At 25.9% G+C, this 15,740-nt stretch overlaps 1 protein-coding gene across 1 annotated transcript; it reads left to right on the top strand.

Annotated features, from left to right (window-relative positions):
- The first annotated feature begins 8,962 nt into the window (after nucleotides 1-8,962).
- Nucleotides 8,963-11,468, top strand: LOC124419781. Its single transcript, XM_046950402.1, has 7 exons — nucleotides 8,963-9,148; nucleotides 9,258-9,356; nucleotides 9,419-9,559; nucleotides 9,622-9,828; nucleotides 9,887-10,228; nucleotides 10,297-10,456; nucleotides 10,516-11,468. The coding sequence occupies exons 1-7, from the start codon at nucleotides 8,963-8,965 to the stop codon at nucleotides 10,983-10,985; spliced, it is 1,605 nt and encodes a 534-aa protein (XP_046806358.1). The 3' UTR covers nucleotides 10,986-11,468.
- The last annotated feature ends 4,272 nt before the right edge of the window (nucleotides 11,469-15,740 follow it).

Here is a 15,740-nt window from a genome sequence, read left to right as displayed (position 1 = left end):
AAAACTTTCATAAAGAATCTTTATTCGTAATAATTTGTTTGGGTTTGATATTTAAATACATTTTAATACAAATACCAACCTAAATATATATCATTTGATATTAGGGTTATTAATTTGTACAAGTGTACAACATAGCAACATATATACACATACCATTGTGAGTCTGCCTGTTTGTTAAGTCAAACACAACATATCCTTAAAATCTTCGTCTCAAATGTAATAAACAAAATTGTCACAAATTTACAGATACAACAATAATATTTTGTCAATTCAAAATCAATTTGTTTAAAGTAGCAAAGTAGATAAGTACTACAAATGTCGATATACAGACAGTAATAACTTCTAATAATGGACAATATTCCAAAATAATTAAATCGCTGTTTGTTGCTTTATAGTTTCTTATTAAATATCCGTACTATCTTTGTGGAAAATATATATAACACATACATACGTACTTAGGTAGGTGCATATTATGTGCATATTATGTTTAGTACATTAAATCTTTAAATTACAATCTATTCGACCCTAATGAAGGCCATCCTACGGATGGAAATATATGTATACGTATATGCATTTTATCACACTCTAATAAATGATATAGTCTCATTAATGACAATTGATGTATTGCTTTTATATGGGTTGATTGAATGTATGTATATTTGAATGCATGTTTTAAAGTTAAAGGAACATTAAGTATTTAAACATTTAGTTTAAGTTCAATCTATTGAATACACATATGTAAAAATTACCATTTATTTGCTTCAATAAAGAAAATGTAACTAGCTATACACAGAAGAAAATAATACATTTTAGAATGAATTTTTGTAGTTAATAGTATGAACGAAATATGACGTTTTTATACCCTTCACCTTCGTGAGAAGGGTATATATAAGTTTGACATTCCATTTGTAATTTCTGTAATATAATTTTCCGACCATATAAAGTATATATATTCTGGATCCTTATAGATAGCGGAGTCCGTCTGTCTGTCTGTCTGTTGAAATCAATTTTCTGAAGAGTCCAGATATCTTCGAGATCCAAATCTTCAATAATTCTGTCAGACATGCTTTCGAGAAGTTTTCTATTGAAAATCAGCAAAATCGGTCCATAAATAACTGAGATATGGGTAAATATCTGAGACTACCTCTGAAAATTTCCTTAACAAATTATTAATAAAAGCATAAAAACAACAATAAGGAGATAAAGCAGTAATATGTTGGTGGTAGTACAGTACAACGGTTAATATTTCTTTCTGCTACATTTTATATTTGTTTGTGTGTATGTTATGTGTGACATGTGTACAGAGATACAAGATAAATAAAAACTGTTTTTTAAAACATACTTGGTGAAGGGTATATAAGATTCGGCACAGCCGAATATAGATATCTGACTTGTTTTCTTGTTATTTTGTTGTAGGATATCAAAGGTTCATGAATGGTCTACTACTACTGTTATTGTTATTATTTAATTTATATTTTTTAAATTAGCAAACTAAATGTTTGGATTTTGTTGAAAATTAAAAAAAATATTGGCATTCATATTTAATCATATATTTATCATAATAGCTATTAATTTTTAAAATTCATGTTTTAAAAATTTTAGTATTTAAGTTGAAACTTTTTCTGTGTAAATATTTGATTAGATTTATTTATAACATACAATACAAGCAGTTATTATTATTTGTGGAGGCGTATGATTCATATTCAATATCAAATGAAAATATATTACTCATAGGCAGCGTCTGCCTGCCTATGCAAAACACGATATGGTATAAAGGGATGGAGCAACAGGACAGAAAATGTTTCTATTTTTATAGATTTATTTGGTATTTATTCATATTGGACTTACTTAATAAATAGTTTGAGAGTTATTTCTACAAAAAAAAAAAAAAAAATGGCTTACGGGACACTCTAATGTACATATGAGCAACTTCATACTATATTTAGCAAATTATTTCTTAATATAATTAACTTTTTAGTCAACTGAAACAATCCACAGTACTTCTGTTGAGACTTTTTTTTGTAAACATTTGATTAGATTTATTTATAACATACAATACAAACAATTATCAAATATAATTTGTGAAGGCGTATGATTCATATTCAATATCAGATGAACTTATATTACTCATACTCTATGAAATACGTGAAATACATGTAGGATGTTGTAAAGCGTCTATTTGTGTAAAACACATTATTGTACAAAGAGTGGTGCTACAGGACAGAACATATTTCTATATTAATAAATTTATTTGATATCTATTTATAATTGACTCTAGCCATTAAGAAAATATTGCGTACATAAAATTCCCAATATAATGTTTTTACTTTTTCAAAAAATAATTAATTTTAACTGAATTTAGTTTCAATAACATTCCTTTTTAAAAATATTTTCTTTCGAAAATCCATTAGCTTTGTGTTTAAAACTAATAAATTTAATGGCTTTAATTGTAAACAATAAAATGCTGTGGAATTTTTACTTCATTTCATTATCAACTATATATTTGATTTTTTCGGTTTGCCACCACAAATTAATTTAAACTGACCATAGATTTTTGGTTTTTTGACATGTACAATAATCATTTTGTAGGTTTAGTTAATGTGAAAAACGATAGAATAGGTACTTATACATATATTTAATTGAAATGTAGGTTGGTATGACAGTTGCGTTATTTACGTACATATATAGAAGCTATAGAGAAATATATTATAATTTTTCTTCGTCGTCTAGATGAGTGGATCCAAGGTTTTTAAAATGAGTTTACAAGGGGAAAATTATAAGTTCTTATAAAAAAATTAAAAATACAATTTAAATTTATAATATAAAACGATAAATAATGTTTGAGGTTTTTAAAATTCTTTAGAAGAGAGTTCTCTTAAATTTAATAAAATTTTGTTGTCTGTTTGGATATTTATAAGAAAATAATAAACCCTTCCTCGATAGAAATTCGTCACACCTTTTCAAATAGCTCGAATTCCATCACATGGTGGAATATTAATAAGACGTTACTGAAGTACCTCTATGTAATCAGGACGATGTGTAGAAGTTATTGGAAAGTGTATTCCTAGGCAAGATGGAAAAAATGGTGCTCTTTTTATTAAAACTGTCCACAAAGATTGAATTTGTAATTTTGTATAAAGAAAAAACTCAAAATTTAATCAAGAAACGTGCATTTTTAACGTACTTTTATATTCTTCAATGTTATTCTTAAGTTTGGAACCGAAACATATAAATCACGATTCTTATTTAATGAAAACTTTTAAAAGGACATTTCTAGCATTTTTGTGTTTTTTATTTGAGTTTTCTATAATATTGAACATAGGAAATTAAAATTTAACATTAATGGACCTGAACAAAAGAAAATTTTCGAGTAACATATTTTTGGTATTATTTTTTTGTTGTTAAAATAATACTGTTTGAATATAGAAACTAGAAAATAAACATAATAAATATGAATAATATTCCATAAGAAAGACGTTTTGGTACTTATTTCTTTGTATTTAGATTGGGTAGTGGGTTTAAGCTAGTTTTTCATATAAATATTGAGTTCAATCTCTAATATAATTTTTCAGACTAAAAAGATAAGTTTTTAATAATTAAATAATAAAAAATAATAGTGAAATTAAGTCTTTATTAACATATAGAGAAATCTTGGGGAATTTGGCAATTAGACCGATTAAGATATCAATCCTGACCCCTTATTAGTCTTTTCAAATTAAAATCTTAAATAATTTTTTAAATAGCTGCAGCCGTTTGGCTTTAATTTATTTTATTATGGCCAAAAAAAGAATATATTTCCTATATGATGCATTGTGGGAATTACAACGGTTGTCTTTAAAATTATAACTGGGTTTTATTTACACAACCGTTGTCCAAATGTTAACAAATGTGGTTCACTTTTGACAACGTATTATTTTAATTTCCTGTTTTGAATCAGTTACGTTAATTTTGATTAGTACTGTAATCAGATAGGCAGACAAATAAATAAATTTAGAATATACACATATTTATATATATTTTAGTCTCTAAATGTCTCAATGTTATACAATGTACTTTACTCTACCAACACTGGTAGTTGAGCTACAATACAAATTTAAACCATTTATGTATTTAATTTTCTTTTTTTTCTGTAAATTTTTTTGCTATAACTAATCCTTATAGCAACAAAATAAATATTTAAGCATATTTTCTATGTTTAGAATTCGTTATTGATTGTCATTGAACTTAAAAATAAACACTTGTCTGCTGTCAAACCTTTGAACTGCTCGACATATTCAATTATAAAGGTAGAAATGTAGGTATTGCCAAGAATACGAAACAACTAAAATAAGTTTGTGGTCATTTATTTTGTTCCTTAATCAAATAAAAATATATGTATATTTTAAAATTTTCTAAATAATGTATAAAGAAACATCTGATTTATTTTTAAGGAAAAATGTTAAAAGTTAAAAATATTTATTTATTTGTTGTATTTTTTTCTAACATCATCTCTAGTAAAGTTACCTTGACCAATTAACTTGTTTGTATGCTTGAGTGGAAATGTATATGTGTCTGCAAATATATATGCCAGTCACGTAATTAGTCTATGTCAAATCATTGCCCTACCACTACCTTCCGCCTCAACATCATCATTCTTGTGACCATCACATTATGGGAAGCGTATCAACATTTTCCATTAGTGTTTTACCACGTTTGTTGTCTTTCTTGAACTCTGTTGGTAGCTTGCCACTGTGGTTCTGCCTCAGAGTCGACAATATACATTTTAATTAAATAAAACTAAATTAACTTAAGTACTCAATTAAAGAAAATTACATGAGCTTTGAATTATAACGTTTTTATTTTTGTTGTTTTTTGTTTTTGCTATAATTTTGTTGTCTAATTTAGTTCTATTTCTCCGGTCTGTTTGTTAATTTACTTGCGGTTTCCCATTTAAAATCTAGATTGCTTTAGTTTGAGGTTTTAAGTTTTATTTCGTTTATTTAAATTAAATAAATACCAATTCATAGCATCTGAAATGAGCAAGAAAATTTAATAACTTATATGATATGGATTTAAATGTTTTGTTGGAAAATTATAATTGATTTGAATGCAGTTTTCATACCATAAGAACCGACCATTAAATATATATTGTATAAATACTTATTGCAGTTGTTTTAATACAATTAAAATTTCTATTATTATAATAAAAAATTAATAAAAGTAAAATTTCTTTTGAATATTTTTACTAATTTGGAGAGCAAAAAATCTAAAAATATTGCATAAATGATATCTGAAAGTGGTATTGAAACATATTGATAACATATTTTGAAATTAATAGAATTATTCACTTTTAAATGTTAAATTTTTCTAAATATGTTTTCATGTTCTTATTTTTACATAAATTTACTAAAAATTTATTAGTTAAAAAAAAAATATGGTAAAAACAAAATTCGCCCAATGTCTATATTTTTTTCAGCCACTTTTCTTTCACAATTGGGTCAGTGCAGAGTAGCATGGAATTTATGCTAGAATTCATTTATAAATAAATATGGAACACAATAAATGAATATAAAAAAATTATATATATACCAAAAAAGCCACGCTTTAAGAGCTAAAAACAAAATGAAAAGAAGTATATTTAAACGTACTTTTATATATATTTACAATTGGTAAATATGAAAATCCGCATTACAAAAGTCAAAAATAGAAACCATAAAAATATTTTACACATAAAATTATACAAAGAAATCATAGCGTGGAATGAGAAGTTTTATATATTTTTAGAAGTTAAATATTATTTTCTATTTATGCATTTACATAAAAAAGTATAAGTTCTTTGTGAATTTGTTTTAACTGTCTTAACAAGATGCTTATTAATGTCATTAAATTTAAATTTATAAACATTTCATTTTATTTTCTTATACTTTGATAAGTAATTTGGTAAAAATAAAAACTGCATTGCAGTTATTTTAAATTTAAATGTATACAGACGAGTATATGTAATTTAATGGTACGTTAATTTTTTACATTCCCATTCTTATCCACTATAGTGGGGATACTCTGGGTTTGTGTTGATTTTAACAATATGCAACTTAATAACATCTATGACGTCATCTCGACTGATTATAGACTAGTCTTTCTTCCTCTACCCTAGCTTATCATATGTAGACCGTCTGTCAGTCTTTAATTTAGACTATAGATAAATCTTAACTATCGACCAGTCGTGACTATAAACCAGTCTGTAGTCATGACTTTAAATCATTCTATAGTCTTGGCTATAGATCAGCCTATAGTCTTGACTATAGATCAGCCTATAGTGTTGACTATGGATCAGTCTATAGTCTTGACTGTATATCAGTCTATAGTCTTGACTAAAACCAGTCTATAGTCATGATTAAAGATCATTCTATAGTCTAGATTATAGATCAGTCTATAGTTTTGACTATAGATCAAATTATAGTCAATAGTTTTGATTATATCTATAGTCTTGACTATAGATCAGTCTATAGTCTTGTCTATAAACCAGTCTATAGTCTTGTCTATAAACCAGTCTATAGTCTTGTCTATAAACCAGTCTATAGTCTTGTCTATTGACCAGACTATAGTTTTGTCTATAGATCAGTCTATAGTCTTGTCTATAAATCAGTCTATAGTCTTGTCTATAGATCAGTCTATAGCCTTGTCTATAGTCTATAGACCTGTCTGTGTCTTCACTATAGACCTGTATATTCTTTTTTTATTATGCATTTAATACAAGTACATTCCCATACAGACACAAATTGAAAACTTGTTAATATTTGTATTTTATTTCTACGGTTTTATCTTAATTGAATTTTTATTATGTCCTGGTAACCCTTCTTCAAAACTGGCAACTAACAACTCATTAAAAATATAAAATAACAATATTATTTTTTAAACTTATTTTAAAATTTCTACAAACTTTTTTGATGTAATCTTGTTAACCTGTACAAAAAAAATCTAACTTTTTTCAAATATCCATTACCTTTTTTAACCTTTTTTTCTTCACCCTAAAAAAGGGAAAAATAAAAATGTAACAAGCGAGTCTTTTATGGTTATTGTTATACAACATAATTTAGATACAAATCTGAGTAATGTTTAGATTTTCTTAACACCCAAATAAAAATATGTATACATGAGTTGGCGTTGTCAGTTGTTTAAGTTTAAAGTGACATGCAAATATTTTGCTAAAAAATTTTCAAGTTAAAATATCCTTTTTTCAAGATGTATATAATTGAGAATAAAAGTTTATTTAAATGTGGATGTTTGTAGAGTTAACTAGACATAAAGCTTTTCAAAAATTTTGTTATTAACTAATAGCAATGTTGTAAAATATTCTTAAAAGGGTATTTGAAATTCACATTAAACCCAAGTACAACTCCCTTTTTTTCATTTTTAATACTGCATATATGTACATTCACTCTAAATTTTATTGTGACGAAGCAAAAATGTTTCACACCTACGTAAAAATACTTAAAGAAACACTGACATGCAATGTTTAATATTTCTGCGAATACGAAAGGACTTTATGTATGTTATATTCTTATATTTTATTTATTGCATTTGTTTACTACTTTCGGACATGTATTTTTGAACCCATTGTGTTACTGTAGAAACATATACATGAATTTTTAGACTAATTTGTATGAGGTTAAAAAAAAATAATAAAAATTTTGCACTTAAATTATACTTGTCATAAGTACTCCATATATAAAATTCATACTTTTTTTATTTTCGTGCACATACAAACATAAGCACATTAGGGTGTTGTTAAATTTATTTAGTAGAAACATAATTCATTTCGTTGTATTAAAAATGTCATAAATTTTTTGTTCTATATAATAAAACAAAATAATAGGAAAAATACAGTGGAATTTTAAGTTTTTTGTTTTTTACACAAATGAATAAATATGTTTTTGTGAAAACTAATAGTAGACTAAGGCTTGATAGTTGTGTTTCATCGGATTTGATGTATTTTACATCCTCAACCTAAATTATCAACCTAAACTATTCTAATAGTAGCCTCGCAGGGTATTTTTTTCCCAAACACAAACCTATTTACTTAAGTACTTATATAACTACACACAGAAAAAAAACCCAATGTAAAATCAACATGGAAAAATGTTGATTTCGAGTCATTGTAAATTTTTGACAAAATTTAAAAAAAAAGTATATTCAACATTGTTTCGATTTGAATTAACATTAAAAGATGTTGATTTAATCTTAAAAATAGTTATTTCAACATTATTCGTTTTAAAATAAAGTTGTGCACATTTGATTTAACATTTTTTAATGTTAAAATAACCTTTTTAAATGTTGATTTTATAAAATTCATTTTCATAGTAAAAACAAAAGTTTTTAACGTAAAATCAACATTGTGCATAGTTAAAATAACATGAGCCAATGTTAGTTTAACATTTTATTTACAATAAAATCAACATCGAAACATGTTGAAACAACATGTGAAAACTAAAAATTATTAATGAATTGCGAATAAAATGTTTTCATGTTAAATCAACATTAGTCCATTGTTAAAACAACATTGTTTTCATGTTAAATCAATGTTGGTTCATGTTAAAAAACATTTAAAAATTACAGTTTCTATACATAGTATAAATAACATGGTTTCAAGTTAAATTAACATTGAATCATGTTGAATCGACATCAGTTAATTTTAAATTGACATTGATTCATGTTAAATCAACATTGTATCATGTTAAATCAACATTATACCACGATAGAAACAATTGGAATCAGATTGAAACGAAGTCGTTAAATTTTGAAATAACATGAGAAAGAATTGAAATGAAATGAAATCATGTTGAATTCTGCAAAAAGTACCGCTATTTTAGAACATAAAAAATGCTTCATTCATCTATTAGTAAAGCTTGTATCGTGCGTGTTTTATTATAAAAGCGTGTTTTAAAAGTAAGTTAAATACATTTTTAAACATAAAAATATAATTATGTCTTTGCCTAAGAATAATAATATTCATGTGTCAAGTGTTGTGGAAGAAATTGTATCAATTGAAGAAAACATGAATTTCTTAAGTGACGAAGATGGTAATATTATATTAAATATTCCAGTTGTTCAGAATACTAGTGAAAATTCACAATTAGATGATCTGCTGCAAACTTTTAACTTAATTGAAGTAAAACCTTATTTAACAAGTAAGTAATTGCATTTAATGAATTTTTTAAGATAATTTGACTAATGTGAGTATCATTTATTTATTTAGATGCGCAAATTACATTTGATAGCTTAAGGTATTTATCAAAGGAAGATATAAGGAAGCCATACCCCCTATTGGTATTCGTGCTTGTTTCCGAGAAAAACTTTTTAGTTGGAGAAAAACTGAGGTATTAAACATTATTACAACTATTTAGTTAAGAATTAATGAATACTTTTATTAATGAATCAGTACGGAATTGATGACGAAACATTGTCTGAAGCGATAGCCGAAAAAGTAGTTTCATGGCTACAAAACCAATCTAATATTGGAACAACATCAACACCAACATCATCTTATTCTCAATCAGTTGGAAGTTGTAAGCTATCTAAGGTAAAGTATGGAATTGGTTTCATAGTGTTCGCTAGTAATAAGTGATTTATATTTAATTTTAGAGTCTAAAGCAGATTTTAGAAGAAAGTCTTAAGGGGAAATCTTTAACAAGTTTTTATAAACAAAACGATAACTTGACTGATTCATTTCGTGCAGAATTGATTAATATAATTTTGGAAGACATATTTTATCATGAAGCTAAGTTATCACCGAAAGATTTTCCAATAATAGTGGATGAAATTGTCAGCAACTTCCCCAGTGAGATAAGAGTAAGTTTTTAATTAAACAAATTTAATACAGAAATAACTTTGATTTGTTAACTATTAGGAATACTATTTTATTCCACGAGGTAGAAAAGCGAATCCAGGAGGGAAGCTTTGGGATAAATACGTTAATCAAAAGGCAAAGCGTGCACGCTCATCAGTTAAAATTAAAGAAAATATAGATGCTTCGAATTCCAACTCGCTGACAGTTAATTCTGAACTCGATGAATCAATTTTACTAGCTTTAAAAGCTTACCTTTCTAGAGATTTTTCTAATTGGGATGAAGTTAAAGATAAATGGCAACGAACATTCTTGTTAAGGCAAAAAGAGTTGAAGTTATCTACCAATAATTATGAATTTCTAGAGAACTGGCCTCTTTATTCTAACGCTCGGTCTAACGAACTAGTATGTTTAAACAAATTGTGTTGAATTTTCATATTTAAATATTATTTTCATTTCTATTTTCTATATAGATTAATATCGATTTCGAACTGATGCACCCAAATAAGAGTCATCTTCTTTTCAGTAAATGGAAGGGATTTTTGGAAAAAATTGTAAGCTATTACTATTTACATATAAAAGACAAAAGGTCTAAGGAAGTTCTGACAAATTCGAAGAATACTACTGAACAAAGTAATTATTATATATACTTATTTTTCAAGTCATATTCTTAATTACCAACTTTTTTCCAGATTCATTAGATTACATACACACTATTCTGCTAAATTCAGTTATTTTACCAAACGCACGTTTTTCGGATAAACGAGGAAAAAATTCAAAAAAGATTTCTATACCAGATGCTAACGAGAGTTTTATTGTTCACCTTACCACTATAAATGATTATGAAAAGGTAATATCAGAACTAAAAGAGAAATATTATAACAGAAGTTTAACTATTCAACCTTTTATAATAGTTGTAGGTCATAGTATTTATAATCTTGAAAAATTTTACGTATATTTTGATAAAACACTCTTAAAATGTGACTCTTTTTTGAAAAGTTTAGATATTTGCTTTAAAATAATTTATACATTGTCTTTAGAATATCCAAAAGGATGCCAAGGTCCGTGGCTATTTATACAAGAATACTTTTACGAAATTAAACCTATTAATGATAACAAATTATCAGCCATTTACTCCTTGTTAAACTTTTTAAAAACATAATTATCAATTTCAATATGTTGATTTGTTTCGTTTGTAATAAAGAAATATCCCTCTTAAGTAACTTAATACAACATTATCAAATTGTCCACTTTTTTAATTCAGCTAGTACAATACAGTGCAAGCAAGATGATTGTACTCAAAAATTTTCATGTTTCAAATCATTTAAAGCTCACATTTATCGTAAGCATATTAACAATTCAAATAAAAATTATATTCCGCAACCCTCAGACAACCCTAGCTCTACTTATATTAGTAATTTGCCTGTTGCTAATGAAAAAGTTTCTTCAAATTGTAACCTTATAAATGATTCAGAATTATTGTCAAAAATTGCTGATTTAAAAAATCAAGCATTTAATTTTTCTTTATTTTTGCATTCCGAGCCAATGATGCCAAGAAAAGAAATATTGACTGTACAAAAATTAATGGAAAATATTTTTTCAAATATTGAAGAATGCATCCGAGAATCCAATTCCAATAACCAAAATTTAAGCCCGAATATGAATAATATTCTGGAATTTTTAAAAAAATCCGTTTGACGATATTGCTACAGAGCATAAATTTTTTAAATTGTTAAAAGAAAAGCTACTTTACGAAGAGCCTACAAGTTGCACAATTTCTAATCAAATTACTGAATGTATAAGGCAAGGAAATCCCGATTTAGATGCAAAAACATTCAGTTGCTGCTTTATGCCGCTTAAATTTCAATTAAAAAAACTTTTTGAAATTTCAGGAATTTTAGACATGACCTTACAATATATGGAAGAATTGCTTCAAAAAAACGTAATATCTAATTTTGTAAACGGGGATGTTTTTAAAGCTCAAATAACTAAATTTCCAAATAAGAAAATAATTCCTATGTTTATATATTTTGATGACTTTGGAATTAATAATCCTTTAGGTTCTCATTCGAAGTCAATTTCTGCAGGATATTACAGTTTACCTACTTTACCTCCACAAGTTATATCAAAACTGGATTTCATTTTCCACTTAGGGTACATAAACACTTGCGACATAAAAAAATTTGGAAACGAAAAAGTATTTTATTATTTAATAGAAGAGTTGAAGTCTTTAGAAGAAGAGGGACTCGAAATAATCACATCAGTGAAAACGGAAAAAATATATTTTACCGTAGGTTTGATTCTGGGTGACAACTTAGGACTGAATTCCATATTAGGTTTTATAAAGTCCTTCAATTCAAAACGATTTTGTAGAGTTTGTCGTCGTGAGCGTTGTGAAATGCAAAAAGATAATTTCGAAATTAATATTTCGTTAAGAAATCAAGAAAATTATAATGTTGACCTTTCATTCGACGATTTTAGAGAAACCGGCGTGAGAGAAAATTGTATTTTTAATGAACTTCAGGCCTTTCATGTCACAGAAAATATATCATTAGACCTTATGCATGACCTTTTTGAAGGGGTGTGCATTTATGACATTTGTAACACATTAATGTCCTTAATCCACTCTAAGATATTTTCTTTGGACATATTTAATAGTCGCAGAAGAATGTTCCCATATGGTGAAGACGAAGTAGGAAATATAGGTCCGGACATAGCACAAAAAGGCCTTCAAACATTCAATTTAAAAATGACTGCTCGGGAATTGTGGACATTAACAGATTTCATACTTCTTATTATAGGTGACTTAGTTCCTAAAACTAATCCACATTGGAAGTTATTAATTGCTCTTGTTAAAATATTGGATTACCTATTAAAAAATAAATATACGGAATATGATTTAAATACGCTTGAATTATTAATCTGCGAACATAATAAAATTTTTGTAGAACTTTATGGATCACTTAAACCTAAAGCACACTTTTTACTTCATTATGTAACTTTAATTAAAAAATGTGGTCCTCCAAAGTTTTTATGGAGCTTAAGGTTTGAAGCAAAACATAAGAACACTAAAAGATATTGTAATAATATTAACTCTAGAGTAAATATTCCATTAACACTTTGTAGAAAAGCTGGATTAAATTTTGCAAAATTTCTTACAGACTATGGAAATGGAATTCCAGATGCTATTGAATTAAATACCTTAAATATTATTGAACCCATTCCAGAATTAAGTCATGTGTTTTCACAGTCAAAAATTCATTTTGATAATGTTGTATTTTATGACAAAATTATTTATTTAGGAAGAGTTTATAAAAAAAACAGTTATGTAACAGTTTACGAACAATTTCTAAAATTATACAAAATTTCTTATCTCGCAAAAGATGAAATAAAAATTTATGCTCTATGTTATGAAGTGGAAATACATTATTTTGATGAACATTTTCAATCATATGCAGTAGGCAAATTACAAAATGAAATACTTTTAAAGAGCTCCATGAATTTACCAGCCCACCTTTGCATCTTTTTCCTATTAATAATGGTAAAATTTATATAAGAAATAAATTGTTGTAATTAATTAAACTTTATAAAATTATATGTATTATTTATATGTATGTCTGAATTTTTATTTTATATAAATAAATTTAAAAAATAAATATTAAGAAATGTTATTTTATTTTTTATTATCAATATAATTTTCATGTTATTTCAGTACTGGAATCCTTTTGAATTAACATGAAAATTCATGTTGAAATAACATGATTGCATCTTATTTCAACATGAAATTCAGTGTTGAAATAAAATGTTTTCATGTTATTTTTACATTTATTAATGTTAAAACAATGTGAAACAATTTCATTTTAACAGGACAATCATGTTGATTTAACATCAAAATCATGTTGATTCAACCTGAAAATCATGTTGATTAAACCTGAAAATCATGTTGATTTAACGTGAAATTCATATTATTTTAACATTGAACAATGTTAAATTAAATTTAATCCTACAGTTATTTCAACATGATGCCACTTTGATTTAACATTGGTAGCAATGTTATTTCAACATGATTTCTAATTGTTTTAAAGTGAAAAATGTTATTTTTTGTTTATTATAAAATCATGTTGAATTAACATGAAACACATATGAAGCAAAATCATAGTTGAAAAATGTTGATTCAACCTTGTTTTAGCCGTTTTTACAATGATTTTTTTCTGTGTGTACCTATTTGTAAGCTCCCAATAACTCCCTATTTGTAAGCGAGCATTTTTAAATAATAAGCTATTGTATAAGCAAGCTTTAGTATTTAACACTTTATATTTCAAGGCAAGTTTTGCTGGGTACTTTAAGGCTTTTAAAAACAAAATTTTGTTCCCTAAGAAAACTATAAAATCAAATCTTAGCAATACCTTACAAAACAACATAGAATAAACTATTCCAATGATTTATTATTGAATGATAACATTCTATCGAAAGGCAATTGTAACTGAAATCAGTAAAAAGTGGTTTTAGAATAATATAAATTACTATTAATAAGTTATAGTCATCTTGGATTTGTATGAATTTCAATTAAAAACTCATACAATTTAATATAAATTTAAGTCACAGTTTGCAAAACAAATCCTTATTAAGATATGCATTCTAGGAAATCCACCCTAATGTGCATACTAATTTCCTGTAAGAACTATGGTTATTTTTTTTAACTTTCACTTTAATCTTTATAATACTGAAATATAGTTGTTTTTCTTTTTGTTCGAACTCATGTGTGAATTTGTTTATTTGTTTGCATGTTAATTAGAGTACATTTCAAGTGTGTGATTAAATAATTAATTCATGTTTTTTTAATTGCCTTTGTTGATGGTTGTATAGTAAAATATTTTAAATTTAATTACAGAGTCCAGTTAAGAGTTTGTAAATATATATTTAAATTCTTTTATTTTAAAGCAATTGTCTTCATTTCCTTAGAAATTACAAAAAGAACTTATTATTAAAGATGATATTGTGGGCGATAAGAGTTTGCTGGAAGTACAAACGTACAATTTTATTGCGAATTATGAATAAATGCACAACACCTTTAAAAGTGCAAAAGGAGAATTTTAATGAGAATGACAATTAGGTTTTATTATAAATGAAAATCATTGATATTTATTGAGGTGTATGTTAGTTTTTGTAATATGTTTTTGTGTAAAAAATATAACTCATATTTTTTTGCTCCTTTGAATTTTAGTTATGATTAAGATAGCATAAGTGCTATTGAAACGAGATATGGTTTTAAAATATTTTCGAGTCGTAAAAGTTGTATATAATATATATTTTTGTTACCCTTAAACTACCGGTATGCAGCGTTTCATTTAATTAAAAATTCATATAAGATTTTTTCGATTTTGGAGTCATACTTGGTTTTAAAAAATTTTATTATTTCAGAAACTTGACGTGACAAAGAAATCAAAAGCATCAGGTGTCTTGTATATTTTAACGTCTTCCATTCTATTATATTTCCTATATTTATTTCTGTTGTTTATAGACGGATTTTAATTTAAGACAGACGGACATGGCTTAATCGAAATCATCTATTTGTAAGAATACAGAATATTTATAGCCGATTTTTGGAGTGATACAATAACATTAAACATATTTGTGAGCTCAAAATGATGATTTTTTAAATATTAATATTCTTTTCAAAACATTTAATAAGTTTTTTTAAAATTGTATACTAATCAATTTTTTTCAATTGTGATATTTTTTAATTCTTTGATTATACTTAAGTATCATAACATATCAGATATTTTTAAGTTTTATTAATTTTTTAAATATAATACAGAAAGTGCATTTATAGTGATAGTATACATAACAGAAAGCATTTTCAGATACTTCCATTTTATCTGTGGAACTTTCTTTTAACAGTAGACATCATTTTTTT

Source organism: Lucilia cuprina, chromosome 4 (assembly GCF_022045245.1).
Source record: "Lucilia cuprina isolate Lc7/37 chromosome 4, ASM2204524v1, whole genome shotgun sequence".
Taxonomy (NCBI): Eukaryota; Metazoa; Arthropoda; class Insecta; order Diptera; family Calliphoridae; genus Lucilia; species Lucilia cuprina.
The sequence above is the reverse complement of the archived record's forward strand: the minus strand, read 5'-3'. Positions and strand labels throughout refer to the sequence as shown.